This window comes from Carassius auratus, unplaced genomic scaffold, assembly GCF_003368295.1.
Source record: "Carassius auratus strain Wakin unplaced genomic scaffold, ASM336829v1 scaf_tig00001591, whole genome shotgun sequence".
Classification (NCBI taxonomy): Eukaryota; Metazoa; Chordata; class Actinopteri; order Cypriniformes; family Cyprinidae; genus Carassius; species Carassius auratus.
This window is the reverse complement of record NW_020523372.1, coordinates 1,067,028-1,088,309: the sequence shown is the minus strand read 5'-3', so window position 1 is coordinate 1,088,309 and position 21,282 is coordinate 1,067,028. Positions and strand designations below refer to the sequence as shown.

The 21,282-nt window shown below is 38.2% G+C and overlaps 2 protein-coding genes across 3 annotated transcripts; one reads left to right on the top strand and one right to left on the bottom strand.

The window, feature by feature from the left end:
• The first annotated feature begins 2,353 nt into the window (after window positions 1-2,353).
• Window positions 2,354-10,310, top strand: LOC113069384 (uncharacterized). 2 transcript variants are annotated; one of them, XM_026242439.1, is made up of 4 exons: window positions 2,354-2,488; window positions 4,420-4,453; window positions 4,529-5,955; window positions 7,061-10,310. In XM_026242439.1, exons 3-4 carry the CDS (start codon window positions 4,852-4,854, stop codon window positions 7,358-7,360), a joined length of 1,404 nt encoding a protein of 467 aa, XP_026098224.1. In that variant the 5' UTR covers window positions 2,354-2,488; window positions 4,420-4,453; window positions 4,529-4,851; the 3' UTR covers window positions 7,361-10,310. The 2 variants fall into 2 exon arrangements, with proteins under 2 accessions (XP_026098224.1, XP_026098225.1); XM_026242440.1 differs by lacking the exon at window positions 4,420-4,453.
• bmp7a (bone morphogenetic protein 7a) lies at window positions 10,009-19,648 on the bottom strand. The gene is made up of 7 exons (XM_026242441.1): window positions 18,691-19,648; window positions 14,180-14,372; window positions 12,330-12,472; window positions 11,786-12,001; window positions 11,539-11,615; window positions 11,340-11,450; window positions 10,009-10,994 (listed from the first exon to the last, which is right to left on the bottom strand). The coding sequence occupies exons 1-7, from the start codon at window positions 19,061-19,063 to the stop codon at window positions 10,845-10,847; spliced, it is 1,263 nt and encodes a 420-aa protein (XP_026098226.1). The 5' UTR covers window positions 19,064-19,648; the 3' UTR covers window positions 10,009-10,844.
• Between the last annotated feature and the right edge of the window lie 1,634 nt (window positions 19,649-21,282).

Below are 21,282 nucleotides of genomic sequence, written 5' to 3'. Positions count from 1 at the left end.
GCATAGAAACACCTTTGCACTGAGACACTTAACCCTAGCAACCACTGAGCAAAATGCTAAGAATACCTTAGCGACCATATAACAACACTTTGACATCTTTCATTGCAGCTGCAATACAACATGCAAAAAAGTAGTCAGAACACTTATCAACTGCATAGCAACACCATGGCAACTAGCAACACAAAAGACAAAAAACCCTAGCAACCGCAATGCAAAGCTCTGCTAACCACTAAGAACAACTTAAAAACCATGTAACAAGACTCTGGCATCTGCCCTAATAACAACATTTTACCAGCATTAACACTTTAGCATCATTTTAACAGTCCAGAACACCACAGATACATCATAGATATATCAGCTTTAGAAATGTTTTAACATTATTAATGCAGAATACCTTAGAGACCATACAACAGCAATTTGGTCTGCACTAGCAACAGCACTGCAATGAGCTAAAAACCAATTAGAAGACTTTATCACATCTCTATCACGTTATCTACCCAGAACACCCTAGCAACTGCATAGCAACATACTAACAAACATTTACAACACTTTATTAAATGTGTAGCAAAACTCTTGCAAGAGACAACCTTAACAACCACATAGCAAAGTCCTAACAACCATTCAGAACACCTTAGCAACTGCATATCAATGACTAACATGCACTAACACCTTATTAAACACAGAAAACTAAGAGAACCTTAGCAACCAAGCACTGCCCTGACAACCACCCGCAGTGCTCTAGCAACTCAGAACCCCCTAGATCATGAAGAAATGCTAACAAACAACTGATTAAAAAGGCATTACTGTTAACTCCTTAGCAACCTTATGACAACACACTAGTTTCTACCCTAGCAACTGCATTGCAATCAATTAACACTCGCAATACCTTATTAAATGCATAGCAACATTCTTGCACAAGACAAAAAGCTTGAACAATCATGCAGAAAAGCTCTAACAACCACCCAGAACACCCTAGCAACTACATAGCAATGCCCTGGCAACCCCCCACCAATTATTTATCAATGTGTTACCATAGTAACATTAGACCCAACCACTCAGAACACTATAGATATATCCCAGAAATCCTAGCAACAGTTGAGAAAGTCATTAACATAACCTCAGAACGTCTTATTTGTTCTTGATGACAAAACCATGGCTTCTACCCTAGCAACTGCATTGCAACAATCTACAACACTTTAGCAACTGCATTACAAAGCCCTGACAGCCAACCAGAATGCTCTAGCAACTGCTTAGCAATGTGTGAACAACCACACAAACACCTTAACAACTGCACATGAACATCCTGCCGATGACCAAGAGCACCCTAGCAACCATATACAAACTCAAACACAATTAACAACCAGCACCTTTGCATATATCCCAGCAACGGCATTGCAAGTTTGCAACATGCTAAAAAACACCTTATTAAATGCATAGCAATGCCACAACAACAGCCCAGAAGACCCTAGCAACTGCATAGGAATACCCTGGCAACCATCCAACACAGATACCACCCCAAAATCCTAGCAATTGTTTAACATATGTACTATGTATTAAAACTTCAGAATACCTTAACAACACCCTGGATTCTACCCCAGAAACTGCATAGCAAGCGTTGTCAACTTCAGGATCAGTCAGTATTGAAATTTGAAAAAATGTGATGATACCAGCATTTCCTACAAGCATCTTGAGCGCTGCTCAGCGTATTCTTGAACACCTCTGATTGTCCATTGTTTTCACATGCTATATGCCTATATAACAGATATGTCTTTGATTGGCTACAATGATCATCGCTTCACAGATACACACGGGAACGTTTGAAAGCTGTGTCTTATCAGATGATCTGTCTCTAAGCAGATATTTTAGGATTCGGCTGACAGATCCGCTGGTAGACACAGCTTTCATATGTTCCCATTTGTATCTGTTTAAGTGTTTGGCGAAGCGCGTGAATGAATTAATTGTAGCCAATCACAGACATATCTTTTTACATTTCAGTACCAGCAGGAACCAAAGTCTGTACTTTTTAACACACAATTCCCTGAAGACTGCCACACTAACAACTGCTTAGCAATGTGCTAACAACCACATAAACACCTTAAATGCACAGGAACATATGCTCAGATCATGAAACTCAGAAAGCCTTAACAACATAGCAATTTACATTTCTGTACATTTGTGTAAATAATTAGCTCTGTAGCCACATACATCTACAAAGTATATTATAAAGAGCAACACTGTGTGTGTGTGTGTGTGTGTGTGTGTGTGTGTGTGTGTGTGAGAGAGAGAGAGAGAGAGAGAGAGACAGAGAGACAGAGAGACAAAGAGAGAGCATCAGCCGTCAGACAGAGTTGAGAGGAGAGTGGGAGAAACTGAGAGAGAGTAGGAGGAATGAAAATAAGAGTTTACATGCAAGTCAGCATCACAACTGGAAGCACAGCATTTCAACAGCACAGACCTTTATGTTATGTAATGCAAAGGGTAACTGAAGGTAAGGTCTTTCTTTATTATTGATGTGCTGTGTGCCGTGGCACTTCTCTATATTTGACACTTCCTTTCATTTAGTCAAAAATTGGCACTTTTAGAATTTTGTTTATTAGTTTTTTTTTTCTTTTTTTTTTCATTTGCAGTAATGTAAATGTAATTGAGCACAAGTTATGTTGTTATGAAACTACTATTTAAAATGTTTCATTTCATAACACTTTTGCTTTCATAATTATTGCACAGCTTATGTTTAGCTTTAGAGAGAGCAGTACAATATTACCACAGGCAGAGCCTACTCTTTAACAATATACACGATATATTGCTGTTGTGTGTTATATATTTAGAATTTGTGATTTTTTAGATATTTTGTAATTCCTCTTGAACTGTTTGACCATGGATAGTTTTATTATGCTTTAGATGGGTTGCAATGGGGTTGCAATTTGATGTGTTGTCAAATTAATTTGTTAGCACTATGACATTCCATGACAAATATTCACTTTTTGCATAAAAAAATCTATCTTCTGTCCCACAGAAATGAGCAATTCTTGTATTTGCCTATCACTTAGGCAAATAGTGTTAATGTTCTGTATAGCATTACCTGAAAATGTATGTGTAGATTGAGAGCTATAAATACAGGATGACATCATTTCATTTGAATAAACAGCTGAGGCTTTTGAATAGGTAAATACCTCTTTCCACAGTTCATACTTCAGCTGATACTGTGTAATAAGCATAATGTCTTTCTGACAGCGTGGGAATTTGAAACATTCATAAATCTAACACTGCATTTGGGGTGAAAATCAAAAGAAATGTCATAATGGACCAGGTGCGTCCCATTCCGAAATGAGATTTAACAAAGATTGAGTTGTTCTTAATTCATTTCATTCCAAAACGTATTTGTAACCTCTCCTACTGGCCATAGTTATTTTAATCTTGACCCTCGTGGCAGTCAAACATGCACTGTTATTATGGAAAATGTGTTGCCATAGAAACGCCCTGACTCGGGGGCAGACTGAAGTTTATAGACTAAAAGCTGGAGAGAGGCAGGTCGTCTGCAGCTGAATGCTGTTATTAGTGGACCATTAAGCTATCAAATGGTTAGCGAAGAGACACTTGGAAAGTATAGAGCACATTTCTGCAGGGTTACACTTGAAAAAAAAAAAAATTCTTATATTAGCAGTTAAAGGAAATATTAAGAAATAAGAAAGTGCCATACATTAATCAGCTGATTTCAAATCAAAATTACACTACGTTGACAGTAATAATCTTTAAGTTATTAAAAACAATATTCAAATTTTGTTTCATTTCTGAGTGAAACAGGATATTCAGTGAGAGAAAATTTAGGATGAGGCTTGATTTTACCCGGTATTTTGAATTGTGACAAGATGCCGCTATATACTAGAATGGAGTCAGGTGTTCGAAGGGAAGCAATAAAAAATAAGAGGGATCAGTTTTAGTTAGCCCGTCTTTGACATACAGGACCTTGGAAACTTTTTGATTATGAAACAAGAGGGGATGTGGCCCTGTTTATGGCACCTGCACCTTTACTGTCCTCTGAAGAGTCCACTCTTTGGTGACCTGATGCTGCATAGATTGTTGAGAGACTACTGGTTTCATTGGCTGATACAACAGTGGTCTTAGACTTTATACTGACACCTACCGGCGTGTATGAAGCATTGTACTATTGTAGAAATATAATATTTGCATGCATAATGCCCCGCAATATTTATTTATTCCACAATCAAAAGTGGTGAGGAGCTAGTTATTTGAATGTTAAATGAATGTGCATCAACAGTGTACAATGGAAGAAAAAAATGAAACGGGAGTGTAATATATATTTAACTTGGAAAGAGAAGTTTTAGTAAGCATTATACATTATAATATACTGTATCCTTAAACTTAAAATGTTCCTTCATTCTTTCTTTCTTTATTTTGCAGTTTGACTTAAATACAGCATAACTGCTGCTTAAAGGTGGGTTTTGCTACAATGAGATCTACAATTATATCTAACATCATCTAAGTTACACTTTTTTCTTTTCTTTTTCAGAGACCGACCAATAGTAGCTACCCCAGTCAATAAGAAGCCACACGTCTCCTTTGAGTCCTAAATCATTCTCCTCATCAAAATCATTTAAACAAGTATTAGCACCTTACACAGCTGAACTTTAATCTTTCAGAAAGTGCTTATGCACTCAAAATATCTTCACAGCATTTCCTGATAACATCTCAAATGATCTCATTCTTTCCCATAAGCAAATTTCCACCATAAAAAATGCAATGCAATTGACATTTCCCCACAACTACTAAAAAAGTTGTTTTAACCCGAGAAAGAAGAGGACAGCACAGCATTTATGTCTAATGTGATATTGCATGATCTTTGTTGTGCTCATGGCAAAAAATACAAGTTCCTCCGGGGTCTTAGAAAAATGGGATTCTGTACCAAATGAACAGCCATCCGAACCCATTTTTAAAACCCCTTCACCCTTTTGGAATCAGGATTTATTATACAGAAGATCTAGACAAATACGTGAATCCACGCCTGATGTTGTCACAGATGGATTTAACCTGTATACTTACAGGTATGATTTAGGCTCTGTCACAAGCCCAAACCTCTCATGTGTTATAGGAGCAAATCAGAGCCATCCTTCGCCGAGTCTGAACTCTACTAGCAGTAGATATCTACCACCTTCATCGAAATTACTTGTCAGCGACCCACACACGCTGCACAGTATTGGAAGGGGCACTCCATACTGGAGTTATTTACCTCCAGAAGTAGGACATGGACTTGTCAAAGGTTTCAGAAAGCTGCATAATCCACAAATTGACCCATTGTCAGCTTCATATTTTTATAGAGGGGTTGTAAGGGATGCTCCAAGAAGAGATATTCCAAATGAGGAAGTCAAAATGTACATGCAAAAAGAGAGACAGAGATATTCACATTGGTACCACGAACCACAAAGTTATAGAATCTGCTCTAAAACAGATCGTGAGAGACATTGTGTGAAAAACAACCCACTGCTAGGTTCTTTATTACATACAGATTCTAATAAAGAATATTTTAAGCACAGTATTGAGTACAAACATCACCAGCCGCTCACTTTGTACGACTCTACTCATGCTGTGCCTGAAAAATCACAGCGGGAAAGTGAAAAACAAACAAGAGAGGAGCTCCCCCTGCTGGTCTGGAGAGAAGAAGAAGCAGAAAAACACAATCACCAAACAAACACTAGCTCACAGACTACATCCTCCTCTTCTGCCCTTTGGGTGCTCCGTCGCTTTGCAGAAGGCACTTTGGTGGAACTCGAGGGCGGCCGGCTGAAGCGGGTGGAGGATTTAAAGATGGAGGATTTGGAGCGGTGTGCTCAGTTACATCCTGAGCTGACACTGAAGCGTTTCACTGTGTTGAAGATGACTCCCTCACAGACCCCAACGCTCTCATGTTTACGTGTGGAGATTGAGCATGACCACTCACAGGTAAGGAAAAAAATACTCCTGATTTGCTGCACATCGGATTTTAAAAGAATCATTAATCTTACTATTCATACTGTCTGTAAAACACAAAAGAAACTATGTCCTGCCTAGGCTATTTTTGTGTTTTGAACACAGTTCTGTCATGACAACTCTCAGAAAGATTAATATGATAATATACCTGTCAATGTTAATGCGTTTGGTCTTGGCAGAATAGATATGGTCTGCTGCTTCTGCTGCGGCAGAGCAAGTACTAACACTTGTGACTGCCAATACATCCACAGACATGCTACTACTGTGAGCTTTTAAGAAATACTTCCATGGCACATATTACGTACATTAAATTACCTTGTAGCTGATCTATTCAGGTGGAACTGGGGAAGATGAAGGGTTTCTGAGGAATGTTGCAAAATACTAGGCAAAAACTGGCCGAGTTTTTGAATGATGAAGATTCAAAGCTTATTTGCTGCTGATGCAAAAAAAAAAAAAAAGAAAAAGAAAAAGAAAATACCACAAAGTCAGAGAATCATGATATGAAAAACAACCCACTTCTAGGTTCTTTATTACATACATTCAATAATTAATATTTGTAAAACAATATTCAGTGCAACATCACAAGTTGCTCAATTTGAACAATAAATCTCATGCTGAAAAAATGAGCCTGAAAAAAAAATCAAAGTGGGAAAAGTGAGAAACAAACAAGAGAAGAGCTCCCCCTGCTGGTCTGGAGAGAGGTACCAGAAAAATACAAACAAATAGACACTAGCTCATGGTCTAAATCCTCCTCTTCTGCCCTTTGGGTTCTCCGTCGCTTTGCAGAAGGCATTTTGGTGGAACTGAAGGCGGCCAGCTGAAGCATAAATTAAATTACTATTAACAAAAACAAAATGACCCTTAACAGATCTTTACAGGTGAAGCTAGGGAAGGTGGAGGGTTTTTGAAGCATGTTGCAAACTACTAACCAAACACTGGCCAAGTGTTTAAATGTTGAGCAACAAGTTCATTGGCTGCTGATGCAACAGAAACAGGGATAGACTTAAGGAATAAATTATAACACACTTATCAATTTTTGGAGAAGTATGTCTTTAAAATATTTAAATTTTTTCTTCAGTTGTCACTGGAGGTGAGTGAAGGGCTGCCCTTCTTTGTTTGCGGTTATGGCTGGTCCTCCTGTAACCCTCAACATACAAGTCAAACCTGCAGACTACAATGCCGCCGACTAAAGGTGGGTGACGTGTGCCTGGCACTGACGCATATGCCCACCTCTTCATCTCAGCCTGCCAATCAGAGCCTAGATGAAGTTGGTGGAGATCAAGCGTTCCCAAAGTGTCATGCCGAAAACAACTCCACAATGCAGAAGAAAAAACAATCAAGAAAGAGACACTTCACAGCTCCTGAACTAAGCGGCTAAAGGCTAAGTCATATATTGTATTTTATTTTATTTTTTTACTTTTTTATAGAACAGAAGTCTTTGTACATTGCAAATACCATCTTTTGGAAATATAACTGTGTAAATAGTAACTGCAATATTGCCAGTTCAACTACACTATCGTTCAAAAGTTTAGGGTCAGTGAGTTTATTTTATTTTTTTATAATATAAACTTAATATAAAGACAATATTTTATATATTTAATTGGTCAAAAGTGGCAGTACACATAATTCTTATGTAAAATATGTGTGTTTCTTTGACACTTTCTATTCATCAAAGAATCCAGCAAAGACATATCATATTTTCCATACAATACTAAGTAGCACAATGTATTTCAGCATTGATAGTAATAAGAAATATTTATTGAGTACCATATCAGCAAATTATAGTTATTTATTAAGTATCATGTGACAGTACATGTAGACTGGTGTAATGGCTGCTGAAAATTTATTTTTGATATAACAGGAATTCAGTTTTGAAAAAATATTATAATAAAAAAACAATACAATATAATATAACAACATTTACACTATTTTATCAAATCAGTGCAGCATAGGCGAGCATAAGATTAAAAATGTATTAACTAATATCTTACAGACCCCAAAACTTTTGAACAGTAGATTATTTTGTCACAAAATACCCATCAGACTCCTTAAAACATTCTTACAACACCTAACAACAACAAAATTGGATATTACAGTTGTTATGTTTTGTTTTTATGGTCTATAATTCCCTGTATGCACATACACTGGTATCAAGAACATGTTAAAAACCCTATACAATATCTGATATTGATATCTGATAACTTTTTGACACTGGACTTCGTGGACTTCTGTTAAATTGGTGGAAATCTTTATACCTGTGTACTTCCAAAAGCTGACCAAATAAACTTAGCATATGCAAATAATATTTATGACATCATTTCCTGCACAAGACTGTATATTTTTTGTTGTTGTCCAATAATAAGCTTTCTATGATGGGAATATAAATTGTTATAAATTATTTTATCATTGAATAAATTATTTTAGAAATGCATTACCAGTATTATACATTTGAAAAACACGTTGTTATACAAATACCACCTGCAAATCATAGGCTAAGTTTAGAATATATGCTCCCAAGCTACTTTTATTTTCTGCATTATAGCATGTATAGTATGCAACCCATAGATCTGATGAATAAAGCTGCCATCATTCCCATTCACCATAATGACAGCTGCTTTGTTGCAACAAGACCTCCCAGATGTATACAACTTCACGAGATAAACAGAACCCACTTGCTGAAACAAACATGCAATATAATGAGGGCATGTAACAATAGCATAGCATGCTACTGTTTAAAATATTAGCATAATGCATACTGTTTTATATCCAATTTCTGCACAAGGTATCTATGTAATACTTAATACCTAGCGAGTTAATCATTAAAATGATCAGGTCCAAGTAGAAACCCTCCAATAAAACAATGCAAAACATAATTTGATAGAATATTAGCATTAGCATTGTTTTTTTAATGAGAAAGGGTCACTTTGAGATTTTTGGTTTTACAGTTTTTACAATTAAAAAAATAAATACAAATTCTTCATGACATAGAGAAACAAACTGTTAACGTTTTTCAGTTCTCCAACCATCTGGTTTTGAAGGCCATCTTTTCCACCAGCGACTCTTTAACGCACAGCTACAATGTTGTATTGTATCGATGTTATTGGGAGCAGCTGCACGAGTCACATTTCCGTCTGCCAAAATCGAACGCACCTGCTCCTCTTTAGACAGTTTTATTCATTTCATTTTATCATTTAGATTTATTCCTAATGTTCAGATCATAACCAAATGCTCTCTCCTGATACCGCCCACCTGCTGGCCTGGCCGCTCTTCACAGGCGAGGACGGGCTAAATGATGACTCTTTTACTGCAGGTGGACACATACTGCATCACTGACCCTTGAGATGACCCACACACATTCACACTCCTCACAACAAAGGGTTCATTCACTAATGGTGTGTGTACACGCATATTTGTACATAAATCCTCTGTGTGAACATTTGAACACATAATTAATCAATATGTTGCCATAGGGTGTGTTTTTGTGTTTCAACATGTTCCCTCTTTTAGGATAATTTGGTCTTGTGCAAGATCTGAAATTTATAGGCTGACTAGTGGACTCCATCCAATTGTTTATGTTTACTCTTATTAGTTGTCTGATTAAAAATACTTAAATCCTTGCTATATTTAGTCTTAATTATAAAAATAATTGTTCATGTATTTTTATGACACTTGTTGATTAATGGTCAAATTTAAGCATTCCTTTTCTGTTTTTTCTTAGTGACCTTTAGTTAGCAAGGTAACAGCTTAGCCTATTAGCTTAGCATAGCACTAAACCCTCCTTTGATTAGCTAAAACAAGATGCCATGGTAATAACACAGCTATTATTAAATGACACCAAAAGAGAGTAAAGTCACAGAAAATAAATTACCAGTTGCGCTGTAAACACTGATTTTGACTCTTCTGAAACCCTTCATAGGTCAGATAAAGGCACATGGCTTTTTATGAACTGAATAACTGAGAACTGCTGAGAGAAAACACGTGTTCTTTCATGTATGTGACGAAACCAAAGTGATTCCAAGGCAAAACTGAGTTGCATATTTCCGCAGTACTGTTTAATTGAGTGCTGAACATCTGTGTAATGGTTTGTTGAGTGTCCTGAAAGAATGACATTAAAACTAATGCTTTGTCTCACTGTAACGGACACCCCTCATTTGCATTTCTATCTCACATCTCGTGCAAAATACAGTGGGTCTACAGTTTGCAACCACATGGAAATTATGTGATTCATCGTCTAATTTAAACCTGGAAATAACCAGAATTTTGAATAACCAGAATGAAGAAAAGAGATATTTAAGATTCTGAATTCTTCCATTGAAGCACAAAAGATGCTAAAAAAAAAAAAAAAGTCCCATTACCATTCATTTTAACTCACATTGTTATGCTTAGTTGTTAACAGATAAAAAAAAAAATTAAATTAAATAAGGAAATTCACAATAGAAACTAGTGGTCTCACACTTTCTGTTAAGTTCAAGATAAGTCATGGCAGGAATTTTCCAGGAATTACTTTAGTGAATGCATGCCATGATACAAGTGTGTTTTGTAAAGAAGTCTCCATAAAGCAATGTTTCCTGATCAATCTGGTTAAATCCCAAAGGCCAGTTCGTTCTCTCTGTATGTCCTCTTTGATATTCCAAACTTGGCTCTCTGTGCAGAAATGAAAGCCAAAACTCCACACATTGACTCAGCTGTGGCCAACCTCATACAGTTCCAGGAGTTTTGAGTTTTAAATGAAAATGTATGCTTTGGATGTACACTCCTTCAACAAAGGAGTCCAGTTTTGCTCCAGTAATGAGTCTCTTTCCTCTTTGGGCTCTTGAAAAGTATTTGCATCCCTTATTTTTTTTCCAAGGCATGCGTAGTAATTAGTGGCATCCGCAGGCTCTGACGACCATGTTTCGGTACTTTTTCAGTATTACATTGGAACTGTCATCAAAGTACAAAACGGAGATCCCATGTAACTGAGTAGGAGCACAGCAGGGCTTTGGGACTGTTTCTGGGTTTATGAAATGGACCTAGGACAAGCAAAGAACATTGTTATTGTAACATAATTGTAACATGAGTATCTAAAATATTGAATGGTCCAATTAATCTAATGACCATCAAACTCCTCAGACAACGCTGCAAATTATATGCAATTATATACCGCTTGATGTTATTGACATGTTGTCATATTTGATTTGTGCTCTTGATCAATCAATAGATTTTAGTTAAGAGGGAACAATTAATGTGGTTCTGTTTTGGATCTCATTGACTTGAACGGACAAAACACTTAAATATCATTATATAAGGAACACAATCAGGTGAGCCTGATATGACCAAACTATTCCTTTAACACAGAAAATGATTGTGGGACTCACCAGTGTCTGTACAATAGCATGGTTTGTGGCATTCATATAAGAGTTCAAGGGGAACACACATTCCCCCTCACAGTAGTATGCAGCATAACCCTCTGGAGCAATGATCCAGTCCTGGAAACACAAGAAAAGATGAGAAAGTTTAAGGAGATAAAGTCACGCAATGATGGAGGAGTCTAAAACAGGAAGCTGATCACAGTACCTGCCATCCCAGATCTCTAAAGCTGACATAGAGTTCGTGCTTCTTGCAGCCCTGTTTGGGGTCTACACTGGAACCCTCTGCATAGGAAGAATAAAAAATGTAGCACTTTTGTTAATAACACTTTAATAAACTGTTTATTAAATATGTTTTTTTTACGTATGACGCTATATATTTCTGGTAGAAATTAAAAAGCTTGAAAATGAATTAACATCAATGAGCTAAGTCAAAGATAGGAAAAGAGAGTCACCTGCGGCCTCAGCTGTCTTCAAAGAGACCTGGCTGGGCGCAACACCGGGTTTGGGGTTTTTAGAGCGCTGGTGACCCCTCTGTTTGTTTCCTGATGCTGAGCGAACACTACGGAGATGGATTCCTGATGCTTTCAAAAACGCCACCATAAATGGTTGCTTATTCCGAGGTCCAGTGCTTCCCACCAGACCTGCTCTCCTTGGGTTCATTCGTTCACCTGCAGAGGGCGACAGAGAGTTGCATGATTTCTGTCCAATCGTTAGAATACATAAAGTTCTGAAATTCTCAATATCATGTCATTCCAATAATTTGATTTATTTGCCAACTGTTTGGGTGTCCAGAAAATCCCTGGAGGCCCCTTGATGTTTCTGATGTGAATATCTACTTTTGTCTTTCAACGATTAAAGAAATGTTTGGAACGACATGAGGGTGAGTAAATGATGACAGACATATCTATCCCCTATCCCAAATGGCTATTTGACAGTTTAGGATGCTAGTTCGGCATGTTGTGTTATAAAGATAGTTTCATATTTGAAGATGCTCACCGTATGCGGTTTCCAGAGAGAGCTGCAGTCCCAAGTTCTGACCTGAGTTTATAACCCAGTGGTTAGCGGTGACCGTGAGGTCAAATACCAGCCATCCCTCTTCTGCTGCCCATACCACTCGCGAGTCCAGCAGGTACAGCTCCCTACAAAGAGGTCATACATGGGTCAATAGCTTTACTAAAAATGCAAAAAGTGGATATGATCACTGAAACATTAAAAAGCACCTAGGTTTTACATCAGTGCTCTTTACCCATGCTAAACCCCAAAACACAATGCTAGAATGTTCTGGGATTACTGGTCTAAGTCTACGTTTCAAATAGATAGTAATGGTGGGATACATTTTATACCACACCACAGTAAATAACCCTCAGAGAGACTTTCACTTCAGTTGTTTGAAGACATCTTGTTCACATTATTTAGTCAAATTTGAGCTACTTTCAGCATCATTGTTCTCTGTGGACAAGTTTACAAACTGCAGAAATGAGATGCAGAAATGCCATGACATGCCAGGACGTGTTGTCCTTCTCAGATACAGATATGACAAAATAAGCTCTAGTCCATGAGATAAGAACTTGAGGTCGTGTGCCATGAAGTCAAAAACAACTGATGCTGCGCAGGCAACAACATGTTCCCAAGACAGCGTCAAAGTTCGCTCTTATTAAATGTGATGTTTCAGAGATCAGATTGTCCTCCGGTGATGAAAACAGGGCTCCTGGATGGCTCTCCAGAACAATGGTTTGACTTACAGGTAAGATTTCAGACCTTGAGGCCAACAATGTTCCTCCTGTCTAGTCGCCTTGCTGTCTGAGCACATCGACGGGGCAAACCGTCTCTGCATGACAATAGGAGAGGTGCAGGAAGGATGATTCACAATGGGTGGTCTTCACAGGGAATGTGTGTGTCGGGGGAGGATAATGCTTTAGTGTGCGTGTAATTTAGAACAAGCAATGGAGACCTCAAGAGAGACTGTCTGAGCACGTCTCACCTGGAGGACTTCTCCAGGTTCTCCGCTTTACGGACACAATCAGAAACTTTCCAAGGAGGTGCGATCAAGGATGAGGGAATGAAGGGGAAATCATTTCGGGTGGAGGAATGGGGTGTTTCTCCAGATGTCTGGGGTAGAGAACCTCCCTTCCACTGAGGACTCTGCGTCTCAATAACTGACAGTAATGGCTCTGTAATGGCGGCTGCTCTCACTGCTTGTTAGCAGCCACACCGTAAATCAGATTGAGGAATTCTGTGGGAGCCCTGGCACTAGACATGTACCGTTGGGCAGACAAATCAGTGCATATGTGTGTGTGTGTGTGTGTGTGTGTGTGTGAGTCCATCACTCCTACATTTAGGATAAAAAGTGTGGGTGGTGGCATATGTTTCATTTCAGACATTTCACTTTGTTTTTTTATTATGCCTGCAGGCCTTTGCATACTATTCTTTTAAAAAACCCGACCAACTAGAACATACCAAAGTCATGAATTAGCTTTTACATATCTGAAAAATTGTATCCTTGACTTACAAAATAAATCACCAAACCATTAAATGCCAAGGGCAAACAGATGCACATCCAAAGTCAATGTGAAAAAAAAACTTACTTTACTTGCATAATCTGACCTATTTAAGAGTAGAACAGGGAATTGTTTGGACCATGAAAGTGGGTGTTAGGTTCCACAATGGACCAGGAAGTTGGAAAAGAGATGGGAATCGCAAAGTCATTCGGAAAAAAAATCCAGTTTCCAAGATGAAGCAATTAATTACATTTTGGAATACCATGAACGACTGAATCATGAACAGTTGAACAAGTAATGTTCTGTAAGATGTCAGGGACTGAGCGGCATGTATTTATAATGACATACCTTTTGGGCTGCTGTTGGAGCACCTGGAACACACTGACACGGAAAGTCTCGTTTTCATAGCGCTCGTGTACAAAGTCCTTGTAGATGCGGAGCTCCGCCGCGGTCACGGTTTCTCCCGGCGGTATGCGGGACAGGTCGAAACGAAACTCTCTGTGGTGCTGATGATAGAGACGGAGGTCTTCTTCTAGATCCACTACAAAAAAGGGAAGACAAATGTAATGTATTAACCTTCTATATTATATTAATGTAACCGTCCTTGAATAAAACCATTCAACAATTTAAAAAATGTTTTATATTATTTGTGGCATTTTGACAACAATTTTTTTGTTCAAGGTGTTTCCTTCACAGCCATGGGTTTGCTGCCCATTATTAATAGTATCTTTTTTCAAAAAATGTTTTATATCATAAACCAGTCAGTGTGACAGTTTTTAATTATATTTTTCACTATTAAAGAGAACCTTCAGATATATCACATATATCTGTATAACAGAAAATTTGAGCATACTGAATTGAATTATTTAAATATATGTTTATCATGTAATTGAGGTCTATTTTGAGTGACTGATGGATTTACATATTGCCTTAAAAATGTTAAAAAGCTTAATTAGAATTGTAAATGGGAAATTTCTATGAATCTGTGCTTGTGTGCAATATGTAGCCTTGGGATGTAACGTTCCCTTCCTCGGCTAACTGTGCGTGAGACACATATGTGTGAGCTTTTCAAATTTGGTTTGGTCTGAATGCAAACTACGAGCTTTTCTTTTGTCTCATTTGACTTCACAGTACCGCTGCCAACCAATGAGCGCACACATTGACACCACAGCATAAGTCACTGCACCAGACTTCATTCTGTCAGAAGCGCAGTGGAGTCACACTGAATGCTTACGCTTGATTGCCTCACCCACATCACTGTGTCCAAAAAAGAAATGTTTGCTTCCATAAGCCGGTGATTGATCTGGGCGCTGGGTGCCCTGGAGACCGAAGCTGGGGGAGAAACCACAGGCCCTGCACCCACCCACCATTGACTTCAATCACACACATGTGCCAACCACAAGAAAAGCTCTGTTAAAGGCCTGGCCCGGAAACCAACGGTGCCCCGCATATACATATACGTAATGGATACACATGCACATATTGGTGGCTCCTCACAACGCTAACCTGAGAGACCTGTTAACTGTGGTAAAACAATCTAATTCTGGATGAGGAAGAGGTCTTGAGTAGCATCTGGCTTGTCCCAAGTATTTCAGATTGGTTGACCACATCTGGGAGAAGGTTGTCCCTATCCTGTTGAAAAGACCAGCATATGTTGGGTTGTGGATGATGGGATCACCACCAGCCTTCTCAAGCAGCTTCGCCAAAGGAGCCAGTTTGAACAGCACCGCTCCAGCACAACCAGCATGAAAGTTCAGACTTTTCAAAGCTAGCCTATTTAGTAGAGTAGGCCTCATTTCCTCTTTTTTGGCATCTCAATCTGTGTCAATCCACGTCCATAAACACCAAGAAAGACTTTAAAAAAGTATCTCAATGAGTGCAGAGGAAAAAATGATAATGAAGTCTCGGTCAACACTGACTTAACCCCTATGTTGTATCGACCCAGCCCAAACCCAGCTGAACCGAGCATCAGAATTTCCAGCCTGATGGTGGCATAAACATTTCCTGGAGGTTTCGAGCAGCTTTTACAACCAATCTGTCATCCCACGAGTTCCACCCTTCCACCCATTCCAAGCTTTTCAAGTGACCTCCTGCAGGTATGCAGGGAATCTGTTAAGATGATTCTTCTTAATTTTATTTGCATCCTGTCTGTAAGTTCATGACATCAAGTGCTAGGGAACAGCAATGCATCCGAGTCTTTTCCAACTACTCACTGTCTTGCGAGAGCAGGATTATTGGGGGAAGCACTCGGAGAGGAAGAACTCTGAGGCATGCACATACTCAAAATAACGAGTCATTTGTTTGACCGCAATTAAACAGTGGAAAGGAAAACATGGGTATTTTATGAAGGCAATAATTGCTTGTAAGGTCTGGTGTGTTTATGTGAAAGGCCATATGATGCAAAGATCAGATATGCATGCCGCGCCATGTGCTGTGTTTTAACACTTAGCCCTTGATCAGAGGCCTGGAATGAGGGCCAATGCACTTGGCAGAACAAAAAGTTTTAATTGTTATAATCTCTGTTGAGTAAAAACAGTCATTACACTCACAGATGCGAGCGTAAGCCTTTTCCGCTGTGGGATATGATCCATCAATCAATTAAAGATTTTTTTTACGGCAATTAATCTGTTGGTTGTGTTTTATTGTGTATATCAACATTTGGTTTAAAAAGCACATAAATGGTCATTCAAAGATCATAAAAAAATGTGTTTGCAAAAATAGACTTTAGAAAGACAATAACAGGAATGCTCTATTGTCTAAATTCCAGGCTCAATGTTAAACATCAGACAAAGAAAAGTGTGTTTTCTGAGCAGAGCTGAAAAAATAATTGGAGGTCTAATCGGCTTTTGGTGCCGAGGCTAGAAATCTGATAGTAGATCTGCTTACTTTCTTTAAATTCAGCTTATGAACATAAACAGGTGGATTTGTACGCTGCTTGTTGTGCATGCTTCTACAATGAGTTTAGAGTTCACTGGAATTTGGATTAACAATTCACATAAGCCATCACTGTTTGTTTATGTTTAGTTATGGCAATCTTGGTTGACTTGTATCTTATATAGGCCTCATGCTCCGTCTCAAAAACTTCATTCAGCTCTTTTAATTTAAAATCTTCATGGCCAGGCCTTGTAAATGATTCCGATAAGAAAGATTGAGTTGGAGTTTTACAGTTTTCTTAGTAGGAGCATCAATGTCAAACTCAGATAAACATGGAAAAACAGGAAGTTGGGTTTTAAGGTCACAGCCAGGTTGCTGGAAACCACAACCTCTTTGCAGCTGAAAACTAGAAAAGTAGCAAACATTGACGACAAAGCATTGTTTAAGAGTTGAAAAGTAAAGACAGAAGTTGAAAGTAAAAACCTGAAGGTCATACAGGCCTTTTTTACACCATAATAAGAAAAGGAAAAACTTTGTCAAAACCGATTTGGATTGTTGGCCTAAGAAAGCCTTGCCTGGATGTTTTAAAACAGTTTGAAGGTTATATAAACATTGTGTAGTTTGATACATGAACAGTTTGAAATGTGAAGGTTAAATAAACCTTTAGTGGTTTGAAGAGATATTTGAGGTTTGAAGGGATGCATGCCTTTGTATAGAAGTTTGTTAAGGTGATTCCTTGACAGGGTGTTCTGACTGGTTAATTACAGATAGATAGATGATAAATACTTCCCAAGAGGTCACCCAAAACATGCATTTCCACTTCTAAACAGAGCATAAGCTGCATCTGTCATTAGTGCTGGAAGGTATCGAAGCTGTCTGGTGAATTACAGTGCATTGGAATATTGAAGACAATATAAAGACAGGAACTGGGTTAAAGAAATGCCCAAGGAAGTCACTGACCAGATCATGCCCTTCTGAACTTAATAAATACACACACTAACAAAAACATTTACATCATTAGTTTCACACATCTGCATTGACATCCACACCTCAGCCTAAAATCAATGCCACGTCATTCAAATATTCAGCATCTCTTTTGACCACACACACACACTGAACACACACTAGAAGGGCTAGTCTTAAAAGCAAGAGTGTTTGGATGATGTATGTGACCCTCCATGTCTACTGCCCTCAGCGCTCTTCAAAAATGCCTCCCTAAATCCTAGTCATGCGAAACAAAGCCCCACTAAACCCCATGTTCTAGAGCTTTGAGGGGATTCTGTGGAAACTGGATAGGTGCTTGATGCCGTTATATTTAACTGTGTTGAACAAGTCAGTTTATAAAACTATATAATAATAATAATGATTAGAATAAATCACAGTTGGCAAAATAAATACTACTGCAAAACACATTATGTGTGTATGAAATGACTGATGGACAGCTGCGAAATAAAAATGAATTCATTTATATAAATATATATATTAGCTGCAACTAAATTCGGGGATACATTTTCTAAACACATTGAGCTAAAATATTAGATACAAACTATGATTAAGAACATACATAATCTCATTCATACCTAAATATAATTTAGAATATAAAAAAGTAAATAAGAACAAAAATAAAAATGTAATTAAGAACAAAATAATCCTAAATGTCTGCTAGGACCATTTTATCATAAAAATCTCAGGAGTATTTTTTAACAACTATAAAAATCAAGACAGAGTAAAAAAAAATACAAGAAGAAAAAAAAGAGTCATAGTTCTCAAGAATACAGCCAAAATGATTTATGATTAAATGGAATCCACCTAGAAACAGATAAGATCCTCTTTGATAAACTGATTAAAGTAGAATCTGAAAACTGATTTAACATTTGACTCTAGGAATCATGTTTGGTACCAAATCAAGAAATCCCATTAGCAATCCTTAGCTTTTTTTAAATTATTATTATTTTTGTTAAGATTGTATATCATAAAGTGCTCACCCAGATTGACAAAGCTCATCACCATGTCGGCATCACTGAGAAGGCGACTGTCCTGCTGGGTCACCATCGGGGGTCCCGGGGTGGTGTACGCAGGTTTGTAAGAGTCCTCCAGGATGGCGTTATTATACAGATCAAGCATGAACATGGGAGCCGCGGTGTGCCTCTCCTGCAGGACCGGACGGGGCCGGTGCGGCAGCCCGAGGATGGAGAGGATCTCCCGCTGGATCTCCCTGCGCTCCTGGCTCTTCAGCCGCCGCTGGAGGAAGCTGGACTGAATGTCATTATCCAGACTGAAGTTTGCTTGCATTGCGTCCGCGAGCGCGCTGCAACCACACGCCACTATCAAAGCTGAGATCAGCTGCACTGGAATCATATTTAATAAATAATAAACCTGATAAGTCCTGATAATAAAGAAGAGGTCCTGAGCTGACCGGAAGTCTTGCTACTTCGTTTGATTATATCACGGAGTTGAGTTGGTTTTAAATACACTGACTGTGTTTAATAATCCAATCCAGAGATAAATGCAGCATGATGTATAATGGTACATTGATGGTCTCACGCTTTAAATAGCCCGCTGTAGCTCGTGGGTGGGGCGCGCGCGCATGGGCTGGCTTTTAGTAGTACACAACAACATAAAACGACTAGTTTGCTGGAAATGATGTTCTAATTAGTACAGGCACATTTGTACATCACGAGAATTAACCATGTTTCATTATAGTAAAAGTGTAGTACACATGTCTTTCCTTCTTCTTCAGATTAATTAACCACAATTTTACTGCAAATAGCCTACCAAAATAAAACCAAAAAGCCATGATTAGTTAAACCATGGTAGCCACAAATTAAACATGGCTTTGATACACGAATCAAAGTTTAGCGATGGTATTTGTAGTAAAATACACTTTTACTATAACAAACCCATGGTTAATTTTCATAAAGGATGTTATTATAATAAGAGACCGGTTTGCCTCTTTGTTGTGTGCTAAATAAATAGTTTTTTTTTTTTTTTTTTTTAATGCGAGAAGACTATTCACATGTGAATCTAAAAAGTTTGCACTTGCCTTTTGCCTAGAGTTAATAACTGTGTAAAATACATTGAGCTGAATTTAGTAAAAAGCGGCATGAACTGTTGAGAATGATACTATTAATAAAGACAAACTTGTATTTGGCATCAGTTTCACGATTTGGATAGATCAGTGATGCAAACTGGTCATCATTTTTATTTAATCATTATAAAGTTAAACAATAAAGTTTAAGTAAATAAACTTTTTAACTAAAAAAAATGGTTACAGATGTGACTTAAGTATGTTATTAATGCTACGGGATTCTGTTTATATGGTAAACCTTGCAAAAAAAGTTATTACAATTATTATTATTATTATTAAATTTAGATTCAATTATTTAAAAAAAAACATGCTTTTAAAATGATGCTTGTTTTACAGTATAGCTGTGGTACTTTGGGATAAGCTCTCGCTACTGTGATACATTTCTGTTGACAGCTCAGCGCTATCCCTTCCTCAGAATACTGCTTTCTTTTCCCGAGGTTAATCATTGTAGCTTTCTCCGTCTGAGCACACAATTACCTCCTGACCTGATCAATGCAAACCCCAGCACATCCTTGACCTGTAGCCCACCACGGGTTAAACATGTTTCACTCTCCGTCTGCCTTCATCTCGGTCCGATTAGGGAACAAACATCAGGCAAGTCATGACAGGACTCTGAAAGACAATGCAATGACAGCTCCAGCACGGACGATCTGGCATGTTGCTGACCACCTGCTGTGGTTAGGGCCTCTTTTCCCTGTGCTGGAGCCCTGGAGACACCAGTCTGGCTACCAGCACCACCCTCCTGCTGTGCTTGCAGTCTGCGTGCAGCGGCCAGCCTGAGCCAAAAGGTCAAAGGAGTCCCACACCCAGGTTAGCTCATACGTACTGCTCATGCTGAAAGGCACCAATGATCTCACCAACTCTACTAGTCTTTCCCTGAAACTTTTCCTCTGCAGACATGGGCTGTGCTAGGGAGGGGGATGATAGTTTGGGTGCGGGGACAACCTTGAAAGCTGTCCCGAGCCCTGTGATGAGGGTGGCCCATTAAGGTTAGGCTACCCAGAAGGGAGCAGGCCCGCCCATACAAATAGCTGTTTCACTGTAAAGAACATATCTCTCCCTCTTTGAAGGTGCCTCTCCTCTTTCTGAGATCTTAAATGAGCAAGATCTTTACATTTTACATTTAGTCATTTAGCAGACGCTTTTAACCAAGTATTAACTTTAATCAACATTACTTATATCATGTAAAGCCAATGTATGAAATGAGTCAGAAAAGGTCATTTTTTAAATGAAATTATAAATATAAAAAACAGTATTATATATGTTCTGTCAGTCTTTTATGACTGATATAGGAGAATATGGAGCTCATACTCAAGGTGGAAAAACACCTTCAAAAACCTGAGCAAAACAATTGCAATTTGGTGCAGTCGCTGATATTTATGCGGCCAAAAAGCATAAGATAAAATTCGAATTGTAATGTAAATCAATAAGCTCTGAAGCCTATAGCTGTAATAGCAGACTTCTTACATAAAATGCATATGAAATGCAT

Excerpts from the sequence above, each read along its gene's own strand:
- bmp7a (XM_026242441.1), bottom strand. The coding sequence starts at position 19,063 with ATGATTCCAGTGCAGCTGATCTCAGCTTTGATAGTGGCGTGTGGTTGC. Across the intron at positions 11,451-11,538 it reads TTAGAGATCTGGGATGGCAG|GACTGGATCATTGCTCCAGA; the intron begins GTACTGTGATCA and ends TTGTGTTTCCAG. Across the intron at positions 10,995-11,339 it reads ATGCTATTGTACAGACACTG|GTCCATTTCATAAACCCAGA; the intron begins GTGAGTCCCACA and ends TGCTTGTCCTAG.
- LOC113069384 (XM_026242440.1), top strand. The coding sequence starts at position 4,852 with ATGATCTTTGTTGTGCTCATGGCAAAAAATACAAGTTCCTCCGGGGTC. Across the intron at positions 5,956-7,060 it reads TTGAGCATGACCACTCACAG|TTGTCACTGGAGGTGAGTGA; the intron begins GTAAGGAAAAAA and ends TTTTTTCTTCAG.